Source organism: Saimiri boliviensis, chromosome 4 (assembly GCF_048565385.1).
Source record: "Saimiri boliviensis isolate mSaiBol1 chromosome 4, mSaiBol1.pri, whole genome shotgun sequence".
In the NCBI taxonomy this organism is placed as follows: domain Eukaryota; kingdom Metazoa; phylum Chordata; class Mammalia; order Primates; family Cebidae; genus Saimiri; species Saimiri boliviensis.
The window spans coordinates 153,646,832-153,659,243 of NC_133452.1; the positions used below are offsets into that span (position 1 = coordinate 153,646,832).

The 12,412-nt window shown below is 36.7% G+C and overlaps 1 protein-coding gene across 2 annotated transcripts in view; it reads right to left on the reverse strand.

Moving 5' to 3' along the window:
• Positions 1–12,412, reverse strand: part of DTNBP1 (dystrobrevin binding protein 1) — a 148,450-nt gene that overhangs the window by 118,521 nt on the left and 17,517 nt on the right. For both annotated transcript variants that reach the window (XM_074398474.1, XM_039462609.2), the window contains exon 4: positions 587–647. In XM_074398474.1, the coding sequence (XP_074254575.1) occupies positions 587–647 (61 nt within the window). The remainder of the gene's footprint in view (positions 1–586; positions 648–12,412) is intronic.

Consider the following 12,412-nt stretch of genomic DNA (forward strand, 5'->3'; position numbering starts at 1 on the left):
GGTAAATGGTAAAGAAAATCAGTCTAAATTTATTTAAAGTCAGAATTACAGAAATCACTTCAGAAAAAAATAAAGTTTGACTGACATCAACAACACAGAGTACTCGATCTTGGCTAAGTACATTTACCAAGTCATTTAAATTACAAGTCATTAGTGCTTAAAAATACTTTGTTCTTCTAAGTGAATTGAGGATGATCCCTGAAATTTTAGTATATGTTAGGCAAATTAATAATTTTAGATAGACTGAGCAAAGTTAAGTTTCTGACCAAATAATAAGGAATTCTTAAATACTGAGTAGAAAGAGATATCTAATTTACATAACTCATCAGACTAACTACATAAAACAAATGTTCACCTGTCCTTAGAATAAAAGTTATAAATTCTCTACCTCAACTAAACTAAATTACTTGACAGGGAAATGATAAAAAGGTGCTTTATTCAGGGAGTTTCATAATCAGTGAATAGATTCAATTTCAGATATCCTGCAAAACATTTTGACATAATTATAAATTCAATTTTTAAAAACTACCATTTAGCACTGAAAAAGGACACTTCACGACGAGTATAAGATTAGCCACATCTTTACCTCTCCAGCACTTGCACATTCCTTGGCTCTTCTGTGAAGTGCAGCCCATGTATCCTCATACCTAAAGAAAAAGCAAAAAATAATTTGAAATGCAAACCACACATTCAAAGAAAATACTATCTAAAGATGAATGTGGAATACCCTGTGGCACTAGAAAGGAAACACACAAAAAATAATAGTGACATGTTGCAAGGACACAGATGTCAACTTCATGGAGTTTCCAGTGGTCAGATCTGTGACAATCTGAGCAACAAAATACATAATGGTTGTAATGAATTATAACTCAAAAGAATAAAGCAAATCTCTCTGAGTCCATGGTGACGTAAATAATTGAATAAGTAAATCAGTGAGAGAGAAGAGAAAAACTTCCTTACAATAGAAATCCAATTAGTAAATTTTTTTTTGAGACAGAGTTTCGTTCTGTCACCCAGGCTGGAGTACAGTGGTGCAATCTTGCCTCTCTGCAAACTCCACCTTCCAGGTTCAAGCAATTCTCCTGCCTCAGCCTCCTGAGTAGCTAGGATTACAGGTGTGTGCCAGCACACTTGGCTAATTTTTGTATTTTTAGTAGAGATGGGGTTTCACCCCATTGGCCAGGTTGGTCTCGAACTCCTGACCTAAGGTGATCCACCTGCCTCAGCCTCCCAAAGTGCTGGGATTACAGGCGTGAGCTACCAAGCCAGGCCCCAATTAGCAATTTTAAAAGAAATGATGAGAAAAAAAAATCTCCAATTGGTAAACACATTAGTCATAATTGTTTCAAAAAGAATTTTAATGGATGATAAAATCAGTGGGTAAAAGTACAAATAGAAACAGGATATTTTGATAGTCTCAAAATATCTCTCCCATAGGGTAATCATTAACTAAACATTAGAAAACAGTGTTAACTGAGGAGAAACCTCGCAGACACATCCTTAATCAAGTGATCAAAATTAATGTCAACAGTAATGAGACAGAGCAACATTATGTGCCTCCTGATGTGATGCACTGGGAAGGATACAACACTACTCTTCTACTATTTTTGACAAAAAAGCACTAACTTATAGTTAATTACAGGAAAATAGAAAAATCCAAATGTACAGACATCTTGAAACATCACTGGCCACTATGGTTTTTTGTCTGTTTTTTTTTGTTGTTGTTTGTTTGTTTTTTTTCTGAGACAGGGTCTCAATCTGTCGTCCAGGCTGGAGTGCAATGGTGTGATCACAGCTCACTACCTCAGCCTTCCAAAGCACTGAAATTACAGACATGAGCCACCATGCCCAGTCTTGGCCAGTACTCTTCCAAAGTATTGAGGTCATGAAAGACAAAGACTAAAGAATTGTTCCACATTCAAGAAGATAAGAAGATACTGTGACTCAATATAATGTGCGATCCTGGATGGGATCCCATTCCACAAAAAAGGATACTTACTGGTGGGATAATTGATGGAATCTGAATAAGGCCTGTGGATTAAAGTGTTTACTAATGTTAATTTTCTGCTTTAATTATTGTACTGTGGTTATAGTAAATGCTAACATTGGGAAAGCTGAAATTGCTTGTTCTATTTCTGTAATTTTTTTTGTAAATCTGAAATTATTTCAAAATGAGAAGTTAAAAAATAAAACTTCTAAACTATTATTCATTTGATTGCTGATGTAAAACTTGACTTCCCACCTTATTTAAAATTCTAGCTATCCAGCTAATATTTCTCCAAACAGGAATAAATGAGTTCATACTGCCTCCCCTCACAGTCAGATTCACAATTTTTCTATTAAGTAGGAAAATTAATCTGAACAAGATACTAGAGTCTACATGTAATGAAAATTAAAGTGGAAGGTCACACAAATAATACAGTCCTGCTGTTACTGTTGACTAACGGAAAGCTAGAAAATTTTATTGGATGTATCAGATTATGTAAGTATCAATTAAAATCAACAAGTATTTACTGAATGCTAAGCTCTGGTAAGCACCAGAACTGCTAAGATAAATTTTACTTTTGCATCTTTGTTGTCTTGCTGCTTAGCACAGAACATGACACATAAGAGACATATTAAATGACTGCTGAGTGAGGAAATCAACAACTAATTATAAATTGAAAATGTAGGACTTCATGGTCAAATTTTCTATCATTTTCTTAACTCAGTGGGAAAGAGCAAATTAATCCTCACTTGCTAACTTTAGAATCCAGATCATTCTTTTCCTAACATCTCACCATTTCCTATTCTTCCCATTATTATATATGCTTTTCACATCCATCCTGGCATTATTTATCACCCTCCCTCATTTCTCCTTTCCTAGTTCAGCACCTAGTTCATACATGATTTTCCCGTTTTCAGCATTCTCTAAACTTAGATTGTCCCAACGACTCATGTTCTCTGCTCTACTTTTAAGCCATGAAATAGTTTGAAGAAAGACATTAAATCCATTGCAATGAATGCTATCCAACCTTGCGTGGGCCTTAGCTGCCAATCAGCACTTAAATTTATTACTATTAGATTGTTCCCCGACGTACACACGGTGGGTGTTACACATCTCATGCCACCTTGAAACTCATCCCCACCCAATCACTTTCAACAGAGGGATGAACTTACTCCATTTTACTGAGATAAAGATGCTGGATGTAAACTTCTTCAATTTTTCTGTGTGCAAACTCAAATATCTTTAAAATCACAAGCCAATGATGAAGAAATGAAGAAACCACATTTATAATGTATAATTCTCGCATTCAAATAGTTATTGAATATATTCTATGTATACTATGGGAAGACTAGTGGAAGAGTTCATCATACAGTTAGGAAGATGAACACACATGTAAATAATTACCTTATTTGGTAGACAAAGGAAAGGGCTAATTATATAGCATGAGAGCTATAGGAATATAGGAGAGTAACTGTAGACTGTGTTGTACCACATTCTTTGAAACATCATGATTTAGGAGATACAGGGAAGATGTCAGAGTAAGAAGCATCAAGAATCTGTCACCCTACCTAGACCACAATCACACTGGCAGAATCTGTCTGATGTAACTATTTTGGGACTCTGGCATCTATTAAAGGTGTGCAATTTCTAGGAGAAGGTTTGGAGGGTAAATTAAGGTTAATTTCAGTTGATTTCAGGTTTTAGCACAATGGCAACTACCCAACTCCTGGAAAGGCAGCCATGCACTTGTTCCCTCAAGTAGCTTGTACGTGGCTTATGAAAGTCAAGGTGGGCCAATAAGGACCCTGTGCTCCAAACATCAGGGAGTCTGTGTTCCGATCACAACTGCTGCTTCTGATCAGGCAGATGCAAACAACAGAGGTGGCTACTGTTGCTAACCCCTCCTGCTCTGGCTAGCAATTTTCAGAGGATTTAAAAGGCCAACGTCTGGTTTTGTCCCCCTTCTTTGTTCTCTTTTCCCTCTTGGAAAGCCAGACACTTAAAGACTAGGTCATTCAATAACAGATGCAACTGTTTTTTGTTTCGTGTTCGTTTTTTTCTTTTTTTTGGTACCAAGATGGCTTACTAGGGACATCAAAAGCCAGTTTTTCTTTAAAAAAAAAAAAAAAATCAAAGATATTGGTGAATGGACAAATTCTTTACAGAAAACTGAGGGAAGGGAGCCAGGACCTGTCAGAGTGCCCAAGGGAAGAAGCTGGGGTGCAGAAAAAAAAAAGCAAGAGTCTGGCAGAGATCAACCTTCAAGGACCTTGGAGTCCTGTGGAACGAGTAGGTGGGAGTGGTTCTCTGCTCCCTTTACCCCTCCATCAATCTCCTGACCAGGAAACTGTTGGAGAGGTCTCCTCTGCTCTTGTGACCCTGAGCAATGCTATTGGTGGTGATCTGAAAACTTCCTGGGGCTGGAGAATCTGGTGGCCAACTTGTGCATGCAGGAGTATCCTCACTCCCCTCAGATACCAGATACCATATAGACCTTGCACTGGCAGTGGGATGTTGCCCTGCCCAGGGACTCTCTGCCCTTGAGTCACCACACCACCAGATTCCCTGCAAACACACCCCACAATCCACTCTAACTCTGGCAAGCACAGGGAACCAGTGGTTTCCCAGGTAACTGTGAGATCTCTGGAGATCTAATCCTCTGTGTGGGCCATCCCTAAATGGAATAGAGTGCAGCCCACCAAAAGCCACCCTCAGGACAGAGGAAGGAAATCCAGGCACAGGGCTAACCACAGCAACGGGTAGTATCATCACCCAAGAATGGGTGCGGAGAGGGGGTCATCTCTTGCATCCCCCTACTATGTTGCTGATGCAGCAGTGTTCTCCCTGCCAGGGGCCAGCACATGCACTCAGACACAAAACCTATTTTGTGCTTCTCATGGCAGCTCCACTCCTGACAAAAGTGAGCCCTCCACAGCTCAAGCTTTCAGGAAAAGTGGGGCCCAACTCCCCTTCCTGACACACAGCAGCAACATCCTGGTAAAGTAGGACCATTCGCAGAGTTGCCTGCTCTCATCTGAAGGAAGAGACTCTCCCTGTGCCCATTTTGGTGGCAGCCCTCAGAAGAATGTACCCACAACCCGCAGCCAGGTACACTTACTTATGAAATGAAGGCTGGGAGCCTTGTGACAGGGGCATGATAGGAAGTGGATCATGTTCTTGCCAGCACGGGATGAGGAGTAGGTGTACCCACCTACCTTCTCCCCCAAGACCTCAGCATACCCCACAGGATCTCTTTCTGCCATCATCCCCTGCCTGGTCAGGGCAGGTGCTTCCACCCCACATCAGCCTACCTTCTGGCTCTTACTCTGCAGTGCCATGTACTGAACTGCAGCCCAAACCACACCACCAAATAAAAATCTGCTACCAAAAGGGCTTAGTGCTAGTACACAAGATGAGCCCCTTGGGACCTCCATACCCTCTGCTCCACAGGAGATAAGGTGTTACGTGTCAGTTCTTAAAGCCAATACATCACTACAACAAACATCATCTGAGAAAGCCACTGCACAGAAGCTGTCCATAACCAACGAACCCATATAGCATTTTGGCTCTCTGGAAGCACCCAGAAACAAAAGCAAATGATCATACACAATATATATACCATAGTCATACCTTTAAGGGAAAAAAAGAAAAAACAGTTACATCCAAATGATGGCAAAATAAAAATAAGAAGAGACAGCATCCTCAAATGGGAAGGAATCAATGAAAGAACTCTGGGAGTACAAAAAGCCAGAGTGTCCTGGCACCTCAAGGAATCACATTAGCTCTCTAGCAATGGATCCTAACCAGACTGAAATATATGGGATCACAGATAAAGAATCAAAAATATGTATTGCAACTAAACTCAACAAGATCAAAGAAAAAGCTGAAATCCAATACAAAGAAACCAGAAAACTGATTTAAGATATGATAGACAAGATAGCTATATTAAGAGAGAAACAAATAGAACTACTTGAACTCAGCCGGGCGCGGTGGCTCAAGCCTGTGATCCCAGCACTTTGGGAGGCCGAGGCGGGTGAATCACGAGGTCAAGAGATCGAGGCCATCCTGGTCAACATGGTGAAACCCCGTCTCTACTAAAAATACAAAAAATTAGCTGGGCATGGGTGGCGTGTGCCTGTAATCCCAGCTACTCAGGAAGCTGAGGCAGGAGAATTGCCTGAACCCAGGAGGCGGAGGTTGCGGTGAGCCGAGATCCCGCCATTGCACTCCAGCCTGGGCAACAAGAGCGAAACTCCATCTCAAAAAAAAAAAAAAAGAACTACTTGAACTCTAAAATTTAATAAAGGAATTTCAAAATATAGTTAATAGGCTAGACAAAGCAGAAGAATTACAGAGCTTGTAGGCCAGTCTATCAAATTAACCAAGTCAGACAAAAATAAAGAAAAAGGAATTTTAAAAAAATGAACAAAACCTTCAAGAAATATGGAATTATGTAAAGCAAACAAACCTTTCACTTACTAGCATTCCTGAGAAAGAAGAAAAAGTAAGCAACTTGAAAAACATATTTGAAGGAATAATCCAGGAAAATTTCCCCAATCTTGCCACGGAAGTTGAAATCTAGAATCAAGAAATTCAGAGACTCCTGTGAGATACCATATTAAGATGATATCCCCAAGACATATAGTCATCAGACTGTCTAAGGTCAACATGAAAGAAAAATCATAAAGGCAGCTAGAGAAAAGGGTCAAATTACCTATAGAGGAAAATCCATCAGGCTAACAGTGGACTTCTCAGCCAAAGCTTTACAAGTCAGAAGAGATTGGGGCCTAGTTTTAGCCTTCTTAAAAAAGAAAACTGCCAGCCAAGAATTTTATATCCTGTTCATCTAAGCTTCATAAACAAAGAAGAAATAAAGTATTTCCCAGACAAGCAAACACAAAGGGAATTTATCACCATCACACTGGACCTACAGGAAATGTTCAAAGGAGTGCTCAACACGGAAACAAAAGAATGATACTTGCTACCATAAAAGCATACATAAGTACAAAGCTCAGACCCTATAAAGCAACTGCACGATTAAGACTACAAAGCAACTAGTTAACAACAGTATTAAAAGAATAAAATTTTACATATCAATATTAACCTTGAACATAAGCAGCTAAATGGTCCACTTAAAAGATATACAGTGGCAAGTTGGATTAAAAAAACAAGATCCAACCTCTGCTACCTTCAAGAGACCTAGCTTACATGTAATGACACCCGTAGGCTCAAAATAAAGGGATGGAGAAAGATCTTTCATGCAAGTGTAAAAAAAAAAGAACAGAGATTGCTACTCTTGTATGAGATAAAACAAACTTTAGAAGAGTAAAAAAAGACAAAGAAGGGTACAACATAATGATAAAGAGCTCGACTCAATAAGATATAGTATTCTGAATATATATGTACCCAACGTCGCAGCACCCAGATTTATAAAATACTACCAGAACATAAAAAAAAGAGATGGCCATACCATAACAGAGGGAGACTTCAACACCCCACCAGCAGCACTAGACAGATCAAGGCACAAAACTAACATAGATTTGGACATATATTAGACTCTCAACCTAATGGACATCTGCAGAATACTCCACTCCCCCCAACTACCACAGAATATACATTCTTCTCATATGTGCATGGAATATTCTCTAAAATTGACCATGTGCTCAATCATAAAGCAGGTCTCAATAAATTCAAATCAATCAAAATCATAGTAAGCATCTTCTCAGACCACAGTGGAATAAAATCAAAACAAACACCAAGAGGAACCCTAAGAACCATGCAAGTACATGGAAACTAAACAAACTGCTCCTGAATGACTTTTGGGTAAACAATTAAGGCAAAGATAAAAAAATTAATTGAATCAATTGAAAATAAAAATATAACATACCTCTGAAATACAGAAAAGCAGTATTAAGAAGAACGTTTACAACGTTCAATGCCTACATTGAAACACACAAAGATCTTAAATTAACAACCTAACACAAGACTTTAAAGAACTAGAAAGACAAGAACAAACTAAACCCAAAGCTAGCAGAAGAAATAATTATGATCAGAGCAGAGCTAAATGAAATTGAGACCAAAAGCCACATAAAGTATCAATAACACAAAAATTTGGTTATTAGAAAAGAGAAACAAGACTGACAGACTGCTGGCTAGATTAACCAAGAAAAAAAGAAAAGAGATTCAAATAAGCACAATCAGAAATGACAAAAGTGACATCATAACTGACATCGCAGAAAGACAAAAGATGATCAGAGACTACTAAGAACATCTCTATGTGCACAAATTAGAAGACCTAGAGGAAATGGATTAATTCCTAGAAATGCATCACCTTCCAAATTGAATCAGATGGGAACTGAAATTCTGAACAGATCAAGAACAAGTTATAAAATTCAATTAGTAATAAAAATTAAAAAATCTACCAACCAAAAAAAGCCCTAGAACAGATGGATTTACAGCTAAATTCCATCAGATGTACAAAGAAATGGTACAAATCTTACTGAAACTACTCCAAAAAATTAAACAGAGGGGATTTCTCCTTCCTCTCATTCTATGCAACTAGTATTATCCTGATTCCAAAACCTAGCAATGCCATAACAAAAAAAGAAAACTACAGGTTCACATTCCTGATAAACATAGACCCAAAAATCCTCAACAAAATGCTAGCAAACCAAATCCAACAGCACATCAAAAAGACAGTTCACCATGATCAAGTGGGTTTTACCCCTGGAGTGCAAGGATGATTCAACAAACACAAATCAATAAATGTGATTTACCATATAAACAGAGTTAAAAGCAAAAATAACATGAACTTCTCAATAGACAAAGAAAAGGTATTTGATAAAATTCAATATCCCTTCATAATGAAACCCTCAACAAACGAGGTATCAAAGGAACATACCTGAAAATAATAAGAGCCATATATGACAAACCCACAGTCAACATAATACTGAATGGGCAAAAGCTGCAATCATTCCCCCTAAAAACTAGAACAGGACAAGGTTGTCCACTCTCACCACTCCTATTCAACATAGTACTGAAAGTCCTAGCTGGAGCAATCAAGCATGAGAAAGAAATAAGAAATATAAGGTATCCAAATAGGAAAAGACGAAGACAAATTATCTCTGTTTGCTGACATGATCCTATACCTAGAAAACCCTAAAGAATACTCCAAAAGACTCAAAGACCTGATAAACAACATCAGTAACTTTTCGGCATACAAAAGCAATGTACAAAAATCCAGAGGATCAACTTATTTGAGAAAGAAACCTATAAATAAATAAATAAAACCCACAGCATTTTTATACACCAACAACATTCAATCTGAGAACCAAATCAAGAACTCAATCTCATTTACAATAGACACACACACACACACTAACTCCTATATATAACCAAGGAAGTGAAAGATCTCTACAGCGAAAACTATAAAATACTGATGAAAGAAATCACAGATGACATAAACAAATGGAAAAACATTCCATGCTCACAGATTAGAAGAATCAATATCATTAAAATGATCACATTGCCCAAAGCAATTTACAGGTTAAATTCAATTTCCATCAAATTACCAATGCCATTTTCCACACAATCAGAAAAAAAAATTAGAAATTCATATGGAACCCCCACCCCCCGCCACCACAAAAAAAGACTGAATAGCCAAAGCAATCCAAAGCAAAAAGAACAAAGCTGGAAGCATCACATTACCTGACTTCAAACCATACTACAAGGCTAGAGTAACCAAAACATCATAGTACTGGTACAAAAATAGACATAGAGATCAATGGAACAGGATAGAGAACTCAGAAATAAAATCACACACCTACAACTAACTGATCTTTAACATCAACAAAAACAAACAATGGGGAAATGACACCCTACTCAATAAACAGTGCAAGGAAAACTGGCTAGCCATTTATGGATGAATGAAACTGGGCCCCTAACTCTTACCATATACACAAAATAGCTGAAGATTAAAGACTTACATGTAAGACCTCAAACTAGAAAAACTCTAGAAGAAAACTTTGGAAAAATCCTTCTGTGCATTGGCCTAAGCAAAGAATTTATGACTAAGACCTCAAAAGCAATTGTGACAAACAAAAATTGACAAATGAGACTTAAAGTAAGGAGCCTCTGCACAGCAAAAGAAACAAAACAATAAACAAACAACTTACGGAATAAGAGAAAGTATTTGCAAACTATGCATCCAACAAAAGACTAATATCCAGAATTTATAAGGAATTTAAACAAATGAACAAGAAAGAAAACTCCATTAAAGTGAGCAAAGAAATATGAACAGACACTTCTCAAATGAAGACATACAAACAGCCAACAAAGATGAAAAAATACTCAACATCACTAATCATCAGGCAAATGCAAATTAAAACCACAATGAGATACATACAATCTCATGCCAGTCAGATGTGAAAAATGATACATGAACAAAATGTTAACATCAATACCATTACTGTTTATATCTACCAGCAGTCAATATAAAACAGAAAGGAACCTATAAGAAACTCTGAAAATTAAAAGTATAATAACTGAAATGAATAATTCACTAGAGGAGTTCAAAAGCATATTTGAGCAGAAGAAAGAATCAACATGATTGAAGATAAACCAATTTAAATGATCAAAATTAACAAACATTTATCTAGATTGACTAAGAAAAAAAAAGACTCAAGTTACTAAAACCATAATGAATGGGATTATTACCATAAATCTTACAGAAATAAAAAGGACTATAAGAGAGTGCTATAAACAATGTATGCAAACAAACTGGATATCCTCAAAGAAATGGACAAATTTCCACAAACACAAAACCTATCAAGACTGAATCCTGAAGAAATGGGAAACTGAATCAGTAATAAAAAACCTCAAGATGAAAAACCTTGGACTTCATTACTTCACTGGTGAATTCTATCAAATTCAATTTGGTAGAATTTTGGTCAACCAGCACTGACCATTCTCAAACTCTTTTTAAAAAGAAAATGAAGAAGAAGGAATAAATCCTTACTCATTCTATAAGGCAGCATTACCCCGATACCAAAACCAAAGACGTACAAGAAAAGAAAACTACAGACCAATACCCCTTACAAATGCTAATGCAAAAATCCTCAACAAAATACTGGCAAACTAAATTCTGCATGATGTTAAAAGGATTATACATGATTTCCACGTGGGATTTATTCCTGGAATGCAAGAATGGTTCAACATAAGAAAATCTGTCAATGTAATAATATAGTAGATTGGGAGAACGAAAGGAAAAAAAACACATGGTTATCCTAATTCACATAGAATAATTATCTAACAAAATTCAACATCCTTTCATGATAAAAACACTAAAACTAGAAGAAGGGAACAATCTCAACATAATAAAAATTCATAGTTGACATTATACTCATGTTGAAAGACTGAAAGCTTTTCCTCTAAGATCAGGAACAGGACAAGGATGCCTGCTTTTTCCACTTCGATTCAACAGAGTACTGGATGGTCTAGCCAAAGCAGTTAGGCAAGAAAAAAAAAATAAAAGATATTCAAATTAGAATGAAGTAAAATGATTTCTGTTCATAAATGATATGATCTTATATGCAGAAAACCCCAAAAGCTCTACAAAAAAAAAAAAAACTATTAGAATAAAGGAACTCAGCAAAGTACCATACAAAATCAACAGACAATTCAGTTGTTTCTATATACTACCAATAAATAATTCAAAAAAGAAATTAAGAAAACAATTTCATTTACAATAGCATTAAAAAACACTTAGAAAGTAGCAAAGATGATGAAAGACTCATACAATGAAAACTACAAAACAATAGTGAAAGAAATTAAGACATAAATAAATAGAAAAGGCACCCCATGTTAATGGATTGGAAAACTTACCATTATCTGCAATGAGCAAAACAACCACAAATTCAATTTAATCCCAATCAAAATCCCAATGACACATTATTTGCAAAAATTAGGAAATACATCTTAAAATTCATATAAAATTTCAAATGACCTTGAATAGCCAAAACAATCTTGAAAAGAAAAACCCTTAGAAGAAAACACAGGGGAAAATCCTCATACTCATGAGAATGGCTATTAATAAAATACAAGAAAATAGCGAGCTTTGGCGAGGATAGGAAGAAATTAGAACTCTTATACAACACTGATGGGAAAGTAAAATTTCCATACAGTCAGTATGGAAAACAGTATGGTGTTTCCAGAAAGAATGAAACATAGAACTACCATATGATCCAGTAATTCTATTGATGGGTATACACCCAAAGGAACTGAAACCAAGGTGTCAAAAAGGTACTTGTCCGCTCATGTTCCTAGCAGCATTATTTAAAACAGCCAAAAAGTGGAAGCTACTCAAGTGTCCATCAACAGATGAATAAACAAAGTGTGCATACTTACAAGAGAATATTCAGCTTCTCA